General features: G+C 46.9%; 1 protein-coding gene across 1 annotated transcript; it reads left to right on the plus strand.

Annotated features, from left to right (window-relative positions):
• Positions 1-1,813: 1,813 nt before the first annotated feature.
• Positions 1,814-17,001, plus strand: FCRL6 (Fc receptor like 6; the record flags this gene model as incomplete). Its single annotated transcript, XM_081308216.1, has 9 exons — positions 1,814-1,844; positions 7,488-7,511; positions 8,955-9,221; positions 9,712-9,996; positions 10,143-10,424; positions 10,799-10,924; positions 14,101-14,166; positions 14,970-15,035; positions 16,928-17,001. 9 exons carry the CDS (start codon positions 1,814-1,816, stop codon positions 16,999-17,001), a joined length of 1,221 nt encoding a protein of 406 aa, XP_081164342.1.
• Between the last annotated feature and the right edge of the window lie 460 nt (positions 17,002-17,461).

Here is a 17,461-nt window from a genome sequence, read left to right on the forward strand (position 1 = left end):
CACCCCCCCCCACCACCTCCCCCCACCACCCCCCCACCCCGGTCTTCTGGTCTTCTGCCACAGTTGCTACCCTGTAGGGTCTCCACTTCACCCACTGGGCCTGAAGCAGAACAAAGTTATCACTCAAATCTAAGAGATCTGTTGGCAAGAGACTGACAGAAGAAAAGAAATCGATGCTGACATCTCTAGGTAAGAGGATGGGATTCCTATCCCGTTCCTTACTGCTTTTACCTCTCTCCTGAGCATCTGAATCCCTAAAGAATGTTTCCCACACCCATCGAGTTCAGAATCTAGGGCAAGAAAACAGAGAATTTGCCCCCACTATTCCTGCCTTCAGCAATAAGTATGTCTATAATTGTTTCCTAAATATATGGAACTTCCCACTTAAAGGTTTTTCCAGGAAAAACCTTACCATCAAAAAGTTCTCCGTGGTACTTACCAGACTCCTGTATTTCACCTTAAACTCAAAATGTTCTATCTTCTATCCTCAAAGAAGATGGAGATGTATGACCTCCTTCTCGGTAAGGGACCATTGAGCCATTGAGTAGTTTATATTTTTTATCTATTATCAACAATGCTGCTCTGAACACTCTGTGCATGTCTTTTTTTTTTTTTTAATTGGCAGGTACAGTAGTGGGGACTGAACCCAGGGCTTTGCAAATGCCAGGCAAGTACTCTACTACTAAGCTATATCTCCAGTCCTGGTGCGTGTCTTTTGATTCCCACACTAATGCATTTCTGTTCCATTTATGGTCAGGAAAATGCTGGGTCATCAGGTATCCATATGTTTAGGCCATTTTCCAAAGTGACTGTGTCGATTTGGGGGCCTATGATGACGAGGAGTGCATGGTGGGGAAAGCTGCTCACGGGTAGTCCTTCACTCCTAGACCAGCTCCTCTCGTCACTGCAAGACTGACTGGCACAGGGAGAAGTGGAAAGAAGAGTCAGACATGGATCTGAGAGGATGGATTTGATTCTTCAAACTGGGCCCAAGAACAAGTCAGACCCTCCTTCCTCCAACCCTCTGCCACCAACACAAAGAAACAATGTAAGCAGAAAAGGGTCAATTTGAAGAGGGCTTTGGATATTTGGCACACACACAGCTTCTATTTTTTTTTTTTTTTTTTTTTTTTTTTTTGTACCAGGGATGGCTGGAAAACAGAGAAGAGGAGACAAGCATCCCACAGTCCCCTTCAAGGGCATCCCCCCAATGACCAATGACTTCCCACTAGCCCCCCACTAAAGGTTCCACTACCTCCCCATAGCACCACAGGCTGAAGACCAAGCCTTTAACCCTTGGGCCTTTGGGGGTATTCCAGATCCAAATATCGTAAAGAGGGGCCTCAGAAAGCTGGAGGATTCTTGACAGAAGAGGGTAGGCTATTTTAGAGTTTCCAGGACTGTGCTGTCTCCCAAGCCAAGAGTGGCTAAGACCAAATTCCAGCAGTCTCAGGATCTTTCCAACAGGATCCCCCCCGTCACATCTCATGTGGTTCCCTGATATGAGGTTTCTGAAGTCAGGAAAGAGTAGGAAAGCACTTATTAGTTATTTACCTGACTCCTGCATGCCTTGTGTTCAAGAAAATCAATTTATGTCATACACTTCAACCAGAGAAAATACCACTGTGAGCTTTTCAAATTTCTTCCCCACTTCCTCTATTAAGACTATCAAGCTGCGATACCACCCAGGTTAGAAGGGCCACCCACTCACCCTGGGCCTGAGAGCTAAGTGCTCTCCACCCATTTTCTCACACCACCCCCCATCCCCTGCCGTCTGACCTGCACTTCCTGCTCCGCAACAAGACAGGCAACCATGCTGCTCTGGACCACTGCGCTGTTCTTGGGTAAGTCACTGTACGTGGGTATCCCCTCCTGGGCACTGAGGACTGAAAGTCATTCCTGAGACACAAAGTTCTCGATCTTTCATTTCTCGATTCAAATGAGTTTGCAGTTGAAACTTGAAAAAAAGGTGCATACGCGCCAGGTTGCTTGGGGTAGATGGGCCTAGGCCCTGGGGACTCCTAAGTGTTTCCTGCCCCATCTTCATGGATCCTTGGCAGAGATGAATTAAGGAGGTAGAAAATCTCATTCTGAGGTCCACTTGTTTCACCTGATTTTTATCCAGTAAAATTAGGTTAGAATATTCATCAGGGTTATGTCAAAAGGCAGGAGAAGTAAGAAAGGAAAGGAAGTTGCGGGATGGGGTGGGAGGCATTGGTGGAGAGATCAGAGAAATGGTGAAATAAGTTCCATGCATTTTGTTCAACAATGGGAGATGGGATTTTACAGGGTAACATAAATGCCTCTGCTTTATTTAGTCCCATTTAGCAATGACCAGACTTCTAACTTGGTCCAAAGGTTGGTGTGCCAGCCAGGCGTGGTGGCACAGGCCTGTGATCCCAGCGGCTCAGGAGGCTGAGGCAGAAGGATCGCGATTTCAAAGCCAGCCTCAGCCAAAGCGAGGCACTAAGCAACTCAGTGAGACCCTGTCTCTAAAGAAAATACATAAAAGCACTGGGGATGGGGCTCAGTGGTCGAGTGCCTATGAGTTCAATCCCTGGTACCAAAAAAAGGCTGGGGGGCCAAGCGTCCAATGCCCTTTTCCAATTGACCCTTCCTTTTCTGTTTATGTCCTTTCTCTGTGTTGGTGGCAGAGGGTTGGAGGGTGCGGGTCTGACTTGTTCTTGGGCCCAGTTTGAAGAGTCAAATCCATTCTCTCAGATCCATGTCTGTCTCTTCTTTCCACTTCTCCCTGTGCCAGTCAGTCATGCAGTGACGAGAGGAGCTGGTCTAGGAGTGAAGGACTACAGTGGGGAGGGTCTCTGGTCTCCCCCAACTGCAGCCGGGTCATCACACTACACATAAAAGACAAATGTGTTCATTTTTTTTCCCATTGACAGTTTCTGAATTGGCCTGCTTTTTAAAAAGTTGGTTCCAATGGTTTGCTTGTTGATTTGCTGTGTTTACATGGATCCAGAAGTGCAAAGCTGTTCCTAAATATGAGCTCTTCCTGACAGAGTTTCTGAGAGTTTAAGCCTGAGAGGAAAATGCCTATTCCACCCACTGTTCTTCCCTCTCTGCCTCTTCAACATCTCTGTGCTGCTCTCCGCATTCTATTTGGATGCATGAAAATAGCTAACACTCACGCAGCAACAGGATAGCCCAGTACCTGGGTACAATCCAATGGAAGGTTTCCAAGGGCAAGTTGCATGACCTTGTAAAAGGAACAGACCCTTGGGCTGGGGCTATAACTCAGAGGTAGATCACTTGCCTAGCAAGCACAAGGTCCTGGGTTCAATCCCCAGAAACACACAAACACACCAAGTAAAAGAATAAAAAACAGTTTTTGGACTTATCTAGATAAAATCCAAGAATGACCAGCTGACTAGCTCATGCTATAATGGAGAACCAAGCACAATCTGTTCACACTTGATGCCCAGAGACCCCAGAAAAACAGACTAAGTTATGTAACACAAGGCTGGACCTGTTAGGAACAGTTACTGTAACTGCAAAGCCGCTATTTCCTCTCAGATGTGGATAGAAAGGGAAAAAAAAAAAAAAACACTAAATGTCTACTTTGTAGTGCATGCATTTCATCTAACCTTCAGAACTTCATAGGGCAGTTATTTTTAACCCTATTAAACAGTGAAGGAAACTGAGGTCCAAAATGCTTAATAATTACCCGGTAAACAAGAACAAAACAGTCCCCAAGTGTATCTGATCTCAAAACCCATACTTTCTCTATTCCACCAATTACTCTACCTCTGGCCTAGAAGTAGTTGGATTCTAATCAGGAAATGTGGGAAAATACTAATTCATTTAATCTACCTGGCAGGGTGTGGTCACAATAATTAATGGTTATTACTGTTCTTGGCTATCAGGAATCCAGGAGGTTAGGGGCCTGACATGGAACATGCTGGTTTACGGCCAAACATTAAATCTATAAACTTTGGGAGATGGGCCTTAATTTTCTTCTGAGCCAAGCATGCGGCAGCTTTCCTCCCATGTACTCACAGAGAATCCATGGCAGGGGTCATGGGCCTCCACACAATCCTGGCAGCAACATGGAAGTCACCTAGCAAAAAAATAAAAAGCATGTTCCACCCTGGCAGAACTCAATCATTAAATAGTTCTTCACGTGAAGCTAAAATCCCTCTAATTTCGGTTAGCCTCATTTCTGTCTCATGAAGTAACTCAGAAATAAACTTGGCTCACCAAATTAAAAAAGACCACTATTGTGTCCCTACTCTATTACACCTTCTCCAGATTAGTATCTCCCAGCCCCTCAGAAACTCCTAACAAGTAACAATTTCTAGACCCCTTTCCTCATCCTGCCTTGTCTTGACATGCTTTCTCAGTGTGCGGGAGCTGGACTTTCTTCTCCCTCCTGTAGTGGACTAATAATGCAGAGCTTAGGAGGCTACTGCCTCCACCGTTTGAGACTCTGAAATGCAACAATAGCTCTTGACCACGTTATCACACTGTCACCTTATCTATCAGTCATTAGCTAAGATTCCTACACCTTCTTTATGGGAACTACTATGGGCGGATATGTTAGTCAGCTTTTGTTCTGGGCCAAAATACCTGACAAGAACTACTTAGAGGAGGAAAAGTTTATTTGGGCTCATGGTTTCAGTGGGCTCAGTCCATGACCAGCCGACACCATTGTTCTGGGTCTGAAGTGAGACAGAACATCATGGCGGAAGGGCAGGGCAAAGGTGCCACTCAGCTCATGACAGCCAGGAAACAGAAAGTGAGGATCCAGGGACAACACATCCAAGGGCACACCCCCAGGGACCTACTTCCTCCAGTTACGCTTCACCTGCCTGTAGTTACTCCCCAGTTGATCATTCAACTGTTAATGAATTAATCCAGCGAATGGATTTATCCACTGATGAGGTCAGAATCCTTATCATCTGAAAGCCTCACCTCTGAACGTTGCAGAACTGGAGATCATGCTTCCAAAGCATGAGCTTCTCAGAGGACATTCCAGATCCAAATCACAGCAGCACACAACATCCATTTTGTATGTTCCTAGTTGGCTGCTGGCTTGATTACAGAAAGCAATTCTGCCATCACAACTCCAAGGTCCTGCAGTACCATGGGGCAGCAAGTCATCAGGATTCAAACGAGCTCATCTGAAGTGGCTCTATGCTCTCTGGTTACCTTCTTTCTTGTTATAGGCTTTGGTAACCTCAACCCTGTTTTTGCAGCACATTGTAGCTGCAAAATTGTTTTCTGGGGAGGAAGGGAAAATGGGGGAGTCATAACCACAGAATAAGTCCTCAGTCACTCTGAGTTCAGCCTCCTTTCTGCTTTCCATTAATGTTACAACCATTTTCACAGGCAGTGGGTCACTGCAACCTTCACAACCGTCCTGTAAGAAAAAAGAGTTATCATTTCCATTACATATGATTTGACAGACCAGGAATTGGAGGCTCTTGGAATTTAAACTTGTTGGTGGGGGAGGAAGTGGGTACTGGGGATTGAACCCAGGGGTACTTTATTACTGAGCCACATCCCCAGCCCTGTTTGTTTGTTTGTTTGTTTGGTGGTTCTGGGAACTGAGCCCAAGGGTGCTTTACCACTGAGCTACACCCCCACCTCTTTTTTTTCTTTGAGATAGAGTCTCTCTAAGTTGCCTAAGCTGTCCTCAAATTTGCAGTCTTCCTACCTTAGCCTCCCAAGTTCCTGAGATTACAGGCATGCATCACCATGCCTAGCAGAATTTAGACAATTTGTCCAACGTCACATGCACAAAAAGAGGCAGATTCAAGAGTTCAGCCTATGTCATCTGCTTCCAAATGCATGATTTCTACTACAACAAGAAAAAAGAGACACCCAGTTCTATATAGGAACTGACACTAAACTGAATTAAAAAATCAAGTTAAAGGGCTCCATCTGTATTCAAAATAGTGTGGACAGCATGAGTGGTAGCATAGTGATAGTGGGTTTAAGATACCCCTTCCAAGACCATTCTTGCATCTCTCAGTGTCCTAGGACCTTGGAGAAACTAAGACATGTCAGCATTGAAAGACACAAATAGACTTCACTTAGCCCCACAATCATTCATTGTTTCATCCCTTGTCCCAAAGTCCAGCTTTCTTTCCAACTATGTCCCTCAATTTGGGATCCTCCATCCCTTGAGTTATTCATACCCATCTTACTGTAATCTGTCCTCTTAAAACTTAGCCACTCTTCCCAGATCATCTATTCTCCTCAAACATGCAGGCCTTTAGGAGAGGCATGGTGGAGCATACCTGTAGTCCCAGTGACTCAGTTGGCTGAGGCAGGAAGATCACAAGTTCAAGACCAACCTTAGCAACTTAGCAAAGTCCTCAGCAACTTAGTAAGACTCTGTCTCAAAGTTTAAAAAAAAAAATTAAAGAGGACTGGCATTATGGCTCAATGGTAAAGCACCCCTAGATACCCAGTACCCACAGCATACCTGCACGTGCGTGAACACACACACACACACACACACACACAAAATCAGGCATATGAAACACTAATACAGTGTTCAAGGTACAAGCATGGTATGTGCTGCATCTAGCTCATTTGTAGTTCTCTCATTTATCTGAGCTGCCTGACCATGTCCCACATCTTTAATGATCGCTCCTTCAGAGAACCTCCCTCCTCACTCTGATCACTTCCATACTCTTTCCCAGAGCTCTGTGGACTTATTGGGGAAATGGGATTTGGCTTTGGCATATGGGTTCTAGTTCTATATGCATAGGCCCTTCTGCCCATTAGAGCAAGAGTCTAGTCCTATATGTTCTACTTTCTTGATCCCTATCCCACACAACTGGTCACAAAGGAAAGAATTCATGCATTTATTTGATGAATGCTTACTGAACACAGATAACGTTCCAAAAAAAAAAAAAAAAAAAAAAAAAAAAAAAGGTCCTGGGCATGAGGAACATGAAGAAAAGCAAAGTCCCTTCTCACATTCTATACAGAGGAAGACAGGTGATAACATGCTGCAATTTAACCAAGAAAACCAATTCAAATACTGATAAGCACTCTGATGACAGTACAATGGCACATCATCACAGTGACCGGGAAGAACGATTTTGACTGTGGTCCCATGGAAGACCTGTCTGAAGAGGCAACATTTGAACTGAGATAGTGATTGGTTAAATGGTTGGGTGGGCGAGTGGTTGGGTGGCTAGCTGGGTGACTGGGTGTCTGGGTGACTGGGTGGTAAGTGATTAGGTGGCTTAGTTGTTGGGTGTCTGAGTAGTTGGGTGGCAGCATGACGAGGTGGCTGGGTGGCTTGTTGGCTTAGTGACTGTGGGTGGCTGTGTGCCTAGGTGGCTTGATGGCTGGGTGTCTGGGTAGCTAGATAGCTGGATGACTTAGTGGTTGGATGGTTCAGTAGTTAGTTGGTTGGTTGATTGACTATGAACATAAGCAACCAATGAAGTAGAGTCCTCCCAGTATGAAAATTCTGATATTTAATCAAATTATACCATTTTTCCCTCTAGCAGTTTCCTGTGTTGGAAATAATGGTAAGTCTTACCCACATCTTTTCTGACCCCACATGTGTCTCTGACCCAACACTTAATGAATGAAGATGGTGCAATTAGGTCCTCCAGCAGCAACACAGAGCAGCACCACATTAGGTCCCTTCTTCGGGATTCTTAGATAGTGTCCAGAGTGAGAAGAAACCTGACTCCATGGGCCAATGTTAGGGGTAGCCCTAAGGCAACTTGAATCTCAACAGAGGGCTCTGAATCTCCTTCCTAGTCCCTTAAAAATGGCTCTGGCTCTCTGTCTCTCTTCTCTCAGTGTGACTCTGAAACTCCTGTATTCTCTACTCAACAAGACATGACTCCCTTCTCTCCTTTTTATGTTAAGAGAAGTGGGCACTTACGTCTGTCCATCCATCTTCCCTGCCCTCCAGCCCATCCTGTCCCAAGAGCCTCCGTGGCATTTTATGTCAAACAGGAAAAAAAAAATGACCCATGAACATCTTGACCTCCAAGGGCATGTTCTGTGGTTCTGGGGAGAGACTTCAAACTAATACTTAGAGCTGACGGAAAGAGGAGTAGTGGGGAAGCAGGGCCCATCCTTTAGGAACCCTGTGAGCATCCCTACCTTGCTCCTGGGGTGGGAACAGGGGGTCCTAAGCATCCAGGGAAATCCAGGCAAAAGCAAGATGTGCTGGGGCTCACCTCAGGGCCCCCTGTTCGATCAGTCATCATTACTCTCAGGCCATTAGTCCTGGTTCCTAACACCGTCTGGGACTAGTGGGTATCTGGCCTGATAAAGAGGTACAGCCTGGGGACAGGCCCAGCCTAGTATGTACTGCAGATGAGGCTTGATCCCTGATCTTCTCTTGTCCGTGTCAGACCACAGAATGTATTCTAATAAGAATAGCAGAGAGAATCAATCTCTTCCATGACTGATGGAAGATGAAGCCCCCTCCTGAGGATGGGCCAGGGGAAGCCTGACCCGGAAAGCAGGAGGGAGAAAACCCAGGCCGTAGCACCTCTGACACCCCACACCACCAGCTCCTCTCTGGTGGGCAGGGATGCAGCTCTTACCAGCCATGAAGGCTGCAGAAAGTGTCACATTGGGGCAGCTGGGGACCAAAAAGCCAATCAAAGGAAGTTGAGATTGAGACAGAAGGTCTTGAGGCAAGACGATGGGTGACTCAGCCAAACTTTTCAAGGTGGTAGAGGAAAACGCAACACGCAAGGAGAAAAAAGAGTGTGGGAAGGGAAGAAAGCCAGAGAGAGGAGAAAGGGGAGGGAGAAAGGAGAAGAATAAAGAAAGGCAAGAGGAAGGAGAGAAGAAGAAAAAGACGTCAAGGTCCTGCCTGGTCTGTTCTGGCCGGACTGGAGAACCGAGAGCTAGCAAGGGCTGGGAGGTCTTAGCTGGGGATGGAGAGGGGAAACTGGGCTGATGGACCGCAGCTCCAGGGATGACCCTGTGCCTGTGTCTCCCAGTCTGGCTGGACCTTCAGTTCCTGCCAGACCCTGTATTTGAAGGAGAGGTCTTGACTCTGAAATGCCAGGGATGGATGCACACACAGCTGTCCCAGGTGATGTTCTACAAAGATGGAAAACCCCTCAGTTGCTCTAAGAACCACCAAGTTTGCTTCATAGAGGCAGCAACAGTGAAAAACAGCGGCCAGTATAGCTGCAAAGGACAGAAGACGTATACCACACGCTGGCTCACGTACACCTCCGAGGCCATCATGGTTCAAGTCCAAGGTGAGTCACCACCTCAGAGGGGTTGGTGGGGCAGTAGGATGCTGCTCAGGGATCCAGTCTCTAGAGGTCAGTAGCCCTCTGGGTAGGACTTCTCTCTCTGACTACCCCTGATGTGGGGCCAATGCTTGGGGTCCCAAGGGTTCATGATGGTGTCTAAATATCCTCCTCACCCCCACGGGCCATGTCTGGAGCCAGGGGAAGGAGGGTGAATTGGAAAGAGCCCTGGCCCAGCTTAGTCACTCGTTCTTTTTCTCTGTGGACCAGATGACTGCTAAGGGGCCTTCTGGCTCTGACTCCTGGGATTCCAGAGGGCTTGCTTGGCTATGTGGGAGTTGTTCCAGAGCTTGTGGGTGGGGACAAGAAGACAGGTCCTGGGGATGGAACTGTCTCCCGTCTGGGTCAAGGAGCTGCAGCCTGAGCTCAGCCCTTGGCCTCCTAAGCCTCATTGTCCAGGACTCCCCTCCTGAGCCCTGGGCCTGTGTCTTCCCAGAGCTGTTCCTGCCTCCTGTGCTGAGTGCCATCCCCTCTCCTGAACCCGGTGAGGACAGCCCATTGACCCTGAGATGTCAGACGAAGCCGCATCCCCAGAAGTCCACCTGGCAGCTCTTCTTCTCCTTCCATAAGAATGGCCACATCTTGCAGGAAAGGAGTCTCCACCCAGAGCTCTCCATCCCAGAAGTCAAGGAGAGAGACTCTGGGCTTTACTGGTGTAAGGTGGCCCTTGAGGGTCACAGGGTCCAGAAACAGAGTCCTCCGCTGGAGATCAAGGTGCAGGGTAAATGGGTGAGGGAAGGGTCGACAGTCCCCAGAGTTCCAGGCTCAGGCAACAGGACCCCTTGGGAGTGGGGGAGGGTCCCACTGGAGGAGGGGCCCTGGAATCTGACAGTCAGGCTGACTTTTCTACCCCATGTGCTGTCCCAGCTCCTGTGTCTCGTCCTCTGCTCACTCTGCAACCCAGGGCTGCTGGCCTGGCTGTGGGGGACGTGGTGGAGCTCCTCTGTAAGGCTGAAAGGGGCTCCCCTCCCATCCTGTACTCATTCTATCTCAATGGGGAGATCCTGGGGAACTACTCAGCTCTCCACGGGGAAGCCGCCCCCCTTCGCTTCCTATTGAAGTCAGAGCAGGACGCTGGGAACTACACCTGTGAGGCTGAGAACATTATCTCCAGAGCCAGCAGTGGGCCTGTAAAGCTCTCTGTGAATGGTACGTTTTGTCCCCAAACCAGGCTCTGAGCCCCAGAAACCTGGCAAGAGTCTGATCACACCCAACACAATGATGGGCTCAGGGCAGGCTCTGCATGACTGAGATGGGCCCCAACAGAAGGAACTGTCCACTGAACCTGGCAGGAAGTGGGGGACCCTGTTTGGCGGGGGGTGGGGGAGGTTATATGGTCACCCATGACACTACCTGATTATACAGGTATCCTCTGAGCCATCCTTCATTCCCCTTTCAAGGCTCCCCGGGACCGTATGTTTCCCCTAAAGTCAATCATTCTGCCTCTTTCTGTGCCAGTCTGGGTTGCATTTCTGAAATTCATCCTCAATGCTCATGGTCACCTCTCCTCCCTCCTCCCCCAGGTTCTCAAGACATGTCCACCTTTATCAGCAGCAACCAGCTGGTTGCCTGGCTCCTTGCATGTGTGCTTGGCCTGATGGTCATTGCTGCTGGACTTCTAGCTTATTTCAGACCTTGGAGGAAAGCTGGTTAGTAACTCTTTGGGTTTTCTCCCTAGGCCATGCACTGCCCAGCCTTTGAGAAGCCAGCACTTGTCAAGATCAGACACTCTCTTCTCTTGAGTGTTGGGTGGGAGGAGGGATTTCTCTTCCCATGTCATACAAAAGAGCACATGGAGGGACACATATAGCATCCAGAACATACGCACACACATACACAGACACTCTGTCTCACATACCCACAGGCATACAGGGAGGCACAATACACACAACTGAACACTAACATGAACAGAAGCACAGATGAAGGAATTCTTCCAAGCCAAATGTGATGTATATCCCTGTCCTTCGCGTTAAAAAAAATTATTTGTGGTCACAAATATGTCACTGAAAAGAAACCAAGGCCTCCAACTCTCTCATTAAACTCAGCAGAGCTCTGGTGAGCTAATAGAACAGAATGAAAAAATGAGACCTACAGTGCATATGTGCGCACGCTCTCTCTCTCTCTCTCTCTCTCTCTCTCTCTCTCTCTCTCTCTCTCTCATACACACACACACACACATACACACACACCCCTTGAATAGTGTTGTTCATGAATATTGACTCATCTAAAATGAAACATGACAGAGAGGCTGAGCGATGGCCTGGTCCCAACACGGCTGTTTACTAGTTCCGTAGCCTTAGGCCAGTTCATTCTAAGACTCACAGAATCGTCTTCCTCTCGGGGATGTTGTAAAGATGTAAGTTAATGAGACATCAGGTATCTCCTGCCTAACGTGTTTGATTGGCAGGTAGCAGGTGCTTAGCAAGTTCTCGTTCCAGTCCAAGCAGTCGACCCCAGCAGGTTCCACAGGCTGCCCTTTCTCCTGCTGTTCGTTTTCTAGTTCCTCTAATCCAATTCACTAAAAATCAAAGGCTTGGTTAAAATTCTGACATTGAGGACTCTATAGAGAAGGAGTGAAAATATTCAGATACATAGAATTCAGAGGTCACCTATTAATTTTGATACCCCAGATTCCTCTTCTTCCTGTCCTGGTGATGATAATGAAGCCTGGTGACGAGCATTGGCTTTCAGAGCAGTCACTTTGGGTGACTCCATGTTTATCCCAACTCATCCACGTTCCCTTCAGGTCACATTTAAAGGAATAGGTATCAGTGCCAGAGCTGTTCGGTGCCAGTGTGTTCCTGGGGCTTCACCTCTGCCTACAGGGGTTCAAATCAACCCTACTTTCCTCCTCCACTAGGGCAATGTTCCTATTTTCTACTTGTCTAGGGCAAAAGCGAAAGCTCTCATAGACCTCCAAAGCTAGATTTACTTATTCAAGTGTTCCGCTCCCACTGTTAAGATATAAGTGATAAGTTGTCCCAGAGCTGAGCCGCCCAAGGTGATCAAGGAATACCACCCAGTCATTAATCCACAGCTTTCCTTGACCGTCAACCAAGTTATCTGCAAGGTGCTCTCCCCAGCCCCAGTCTCTCGCCTCAGCAGTTCGGGTTTGAGCTATCCTTCAAGTTCCACTCTCCTTTTTAATATTCTCATCAGTTCTCATCAGTTCACAGTTTTTACCCACCCAACAGCAGGAGAAGGGGCACTCCTTCCCACTAGTCTCAAGTCTGCAGGCTAGATTTGCTTTCAGGTATCTCTATAAGGTAGGAGAAGGTGGAGACAGACCCAGAACAGGGTGGGGAGACTGCTGGACCAAGGGACCACAAACTAAAGATCTGTGAGTCCCACCATCCCTGCCTCTGTAATAAAGCCTCCCCAACGGCCCAGCCTGGCCTCAGTAACACAGGCATTTCTGTCCACTTATCTCTGGATCAGAGTACTAAAGGCAGGTAACATATACAACCACCTCCCTTCCCAGCCCCAGACAAGACGGGGGGTGGGGGGGGAGCAGACACGCTCCATTTTACAAAGGGGCCCATCTCTCATGCAAACAGGACTCCTGGTGGTGCTCCTGATATCTCAGATTCTCAGGAGCACAAAATACACTTTAGAACATTACTCAAAAAGCCACTTTCAGCCCCAATTCCACAGCCACACAAGAAAAAAAAAAACAGTCATTTTAACAGCTTTATTCTTCATACCCTCCTCTATAAGACTCTCAGCTATTTCCAGATAGCATATCCATTGCTCAACTACAAAAGCCACAAACAAAACATTCAAAGGACTGAATGTCTGAAGGCAGTTTTTCCAGAACATATTGACCAATGATGGTATCATTGTCACGTACGAGTGCACTTCAAAGCAGCATTCACCCACATGTTCAAGTTTGGGGTGTTTGTTTAAAAGTGTTCATTTTACTACTTGTCACACCTCCCATAAAACAGAGTTCCGTCCAGTTCATGGAACTCTTCATTGGAGGGAGACTCAGAATCACAGCCCTGGCAAATGAGCATTAAGGGAAGTTTAATAACCAGGGGCCCTGTCTTGAGTCGCCATAGGTGCTACCTGGTGACTGTGGTGCCTTCTTGATGTTAGAGCTAATGAGCACGTCTCAGGCGCTAGGCATGAACCAAGTGTTCTGGAATCCACAGGTGACACAGTTCCTGCCCTAGCAGTTAATTTTCCATTCTGGAAGCATCTACTCTCTAAAGGCAGAATGCTAGGGGAGAAAAAAACATACAGACCTAGCTTCTGATTTCCCCAATGACTGTGACCTTGAAGAAGTCACCTGTGTCGGCCTCAGTCACCTCATCTATCAAATGGAGATAACAGTATCCACCTTTGCAAGATGATTATAAACAATACCAAGCATCAAAGACTTAGTAAGGGAGACTTTTGGAAGTCCAACTACTGCTGGTCACTGGGTGAAGTGCTTTAGTATGAAGGAGACATTTTACATGACATTCCCAGTCCAGGGTCTGGCACATAGTAAGTGGTCAACATTATTAGCTTTTCCTCCTTCCCAAAAGCGGCCTAGCTTGTGGGTCTGGGCCCTTTCTGTACAAGGGTGTGACCCATCCTTCCTGACCCTGCTTCCTCCAGTTGGTGATTCCCATGGAGCCATCCTACCCTCTAGGGTATTTTTCAAAAGAAACATCCCATAAAAATGAATCGTGTCCAGACCTGTGAATTAAGCCTCATAAACAAGCCAGCCGCAGGCCTCGGGCAGCTCCACCACCATCCTCCTCACAGACTTTCTGTCCCCACTCTTCCACCTGCTCTGTGAGGGAGGCTCAGGAAATTGTGCCTGTGTGTCTCCTAGGGACCCTTCGATCCCGGAATCTACCCTCAGCTCCAGGAGGAGAGCAGTGCCCGCTGTATGCAAATGGTAAGGACTTCTAGCAGGACCACCACCTGTCCAGGAAGAGGAGAAGGCCCTCTTGTTGATGTAGGAGGTCTCCCTGAGCCCCAGAGTTTTCTAGAATCGGAGTCATCTGGGAGAGGAAGATGACAGCTTCAAGGGAGAGTTTGAGCAACGAGTGCTGTGGAGCTGGTGATGGGAGAGGGAGGCCGAAAGGGAGCCAGGACTTCAGGGAAGAAGGCAAGGAGGGTTTAGACCAAAGGTCAGCAAACCACGGCCCATGGACCAAACCTGGCCTGCTGCCTGTTTTTGTAAATGTAAAGTTGTATTAGAACACAGCCACATTCATTTTTTTCTTACATATTTTATAAAGCTACTATCACACTATAAAGTTGAATAATTGCAATAGAAAAGATACAACCTAGGCTGGGGTTGTAGCTCAGTGGTTGAGCGCTTGCCTCGCATGCGTGAGGCGTTGGGTTCGATCCTCAGCACCACATAAAAAATAAATAAATAAAACAAAGATATTTAAAAAAAAAGAGAGAAAGAAATAAAAGATACAACCCACAAAGCCTAAAACATTTACTGTTTTTTCATATAAATGTTTGTCCACCTTTGGTTTAAACAGGCTAGGAAAACTGCTAAAGTCTGTTGAGGGGGGCAGGCACCTGACAGGATGAATACCCCCACATTACTAATAGATCTCCACAGGTAGTTATCACCAGGACAAAGCCCCTGACTGGATTCCCTCTGTAAGTGTCTTCAAGACACTCACAGCTGGAGGTGGGAGAGTCAAGTAAATCCCATTTAAACTTCCTTCCTTCTTTCAGTACATTACCAGAAAGACAAAGGTGAAAATGTTACCTACTCTCTGGCGCATACCAAGAGGAAAGAAGGTGAGTGAACTGTGGCCAAGCTTGGAAGTCCTGGGACTAGGATGCAAGTGTGTAATTATTCCCATCACCACCACCAATACTACTGTTTCCAACACCACCTCACTAACCACCACCATCCTCTTATTCATTACCACCATCACCATGACCACCAGCACAATCATCATCACCACCAGTTTTGCTACCATCATCAATATTACCATAACCACCACCAGCCTGTTCTTCACTATCCCGATCACTACCACTTTCCATCAGGATCACCGTCAATCCCTCCCTCACCACCACCAGCACCACTTTCATCACCATCATGACCATCTTCACCACCATCACAACCACCACAAACTCCTTCACTACAATCATCCCCTACAAACCACCACTCTAATAAGTCATGTAAACTCTCCAAGTCTAATCTATAAAATGAGGACAATGTCTAAAGACTCCTAGAAGTTGTTAGGAATAGAACCTGGGTTGTAGAAGTCAATCTTAAAGATTGGCATGTAACAGATGTTCAAAAACAGGGAATTGTTTGTTGTTGTTGTTGTTGTTGTTTTTAATTGCTCACCTGTTCTAATATTTCAATTCCTGGTCTATAAAAATGGTTGGACTCAGCCTCTCCTTCCCATGAAGGAGACTGGGGGGAATGGAAGGCCAAGGTGTCTCAACTGAGAGGTAATTCTCCAGAACCTGGCTGGTTACTGCCCAAAGCATTGCCAGGGCATGAGAAGCAAACACAGACCCACTTCTTTCCTGATAAGAGTTACAATGAGCCAGGCATGGTGGTGCATGTCTGTAATCCCAGCAGCTCAGGAGGCTGAGGCAGAAGGATTGCAAGTTCAAAGCCAGCCTCAGCAATTTAACAAGGCACTTATCAACTCAGCAAGACCCTGTCTCTTAAGTAAAATATAAAAAAAGGGCTGGGGATGTGGCTCAGTGGTCCAGCACCCTGGGTTCAATCCTCAGTACCAAAAAAAAAAAAAAAAAAAAAGAGTTACAATAAGGACCTAAACATACGAAAGAAAAAGGAACCCCCCCCCCAAATATATGGTTTTCATTGTCAAATTAAGGAAAATCTGACCACTTTTAACCCTAATAGGAAAACAAAGGGTAAAGGCATGATTTGAGGGCTGAGGTGGGGTTGATGATCAGCCTCCAATTCATGACTCCCCTAGATAGGCTTCCTTGATGTGTGGGATTTGAAACTTAAAATAAGGAGAGGATATTATATTCCAGGATGATGAGGAAATATGCCACAGGATCTCTTATCAATGAGAGAATCTTTGAAGTTTGTAAAGACTCACTATGTACCTACAGTTCCTGATTCAACCAAAAGTGACAGATTTCTCATCCTAACATGAAAATCAATTCATAAGCCCTACTTTGCAAAATTAACGTGAGATTCCATATAATAAATATAATCCTCATACTTCAAAGGTTGCCAGTTATACAGTAGGAGTCTAATATGGTGGTTATTTTAAAGGCATTTTTAAACTTTCATCTCTTTTGAGTCTCATTATAACCACTGGCCATCGTGAGGAAGTTATTATTAACTTTTGTTGTTGGTGGTGGTGGTGTTGGCCTGGGGCCACATAATTGGTGAGGGTCAAATTAGGACTAGAACCCACTTCTCCCAATCCCTACCTAGTTCTGTCTGTTTTCATATTGAGTATAAGTTAAAAATGTGATCTCCCGGGCTGGGTTTATGCTCTCTGGAGGAAGAGAGATGGCCTGGAGGAGGTGGGGAGGAGATGTGTTTCTGAGCATGGGTGCCCTGACCTGAGTTCCTCGGTCCCCCACAGCCAGGCCTGTGGAAAAGTTCCCCTCACAGAGGTGAGGCAGATGGATCCCTGCTCTTTCCCTGCCCTCTGTCTTACATCTGCTTCCTCATCCTGATCCAGCACTCCCGCAGGACAATTCTGTCTACACAGAGATGACACACTCTCGGCCCCATGAACGTTCTGCAAAGAATTGAATCCAAGAAGCCAGGCACACCAAGATCTCTTCGGTGACTGCAAGGATGTTCTCTACCAGTGATGGCATCCCCTCCCCCCAGCCTATAGTCTGTCGTAGGTCCTCTAGTTCCTGAGTCCAGCATTGAGAGAGTCCCTGGGCCCTTATACTGGTCAGAAACTCCTGAATTGTGGGCTCCCCTCTCAACAGAAGGCCATCAATGGTGTGGGAAGGGACATCCCCTCCAGTACACACATTTAGGTGGCAGAAGTGACACTGGATACAGCCACAGATGTCTTATTTCCACACAAGTGAAATAGTTTCCTGAAAGAGAGAAATATTAAATACACACACACACACACACACACACACACACAGAGAGAGAGAGAGAGAGAGAGAGAGAGAGAGACAGAGAGAGAGAGACAGAGAATGCTCGAGCATGAATTCATCTTGACCCTGAAAGGAAAAAGCATCAATCTCCA

The sequence above is a fragment of the Spermophilus citellus genome (assembly GCF_964194105.1).
Source record: "Spermophilus citellus genome assembly, chromosome: 9".
NCBI classification, from domain to species: Eukaryota; Metazoa; Chordata; class Mammalia; order Rodentia; family Sciuridae; genus Spermophilus; species Spermophilus citellus.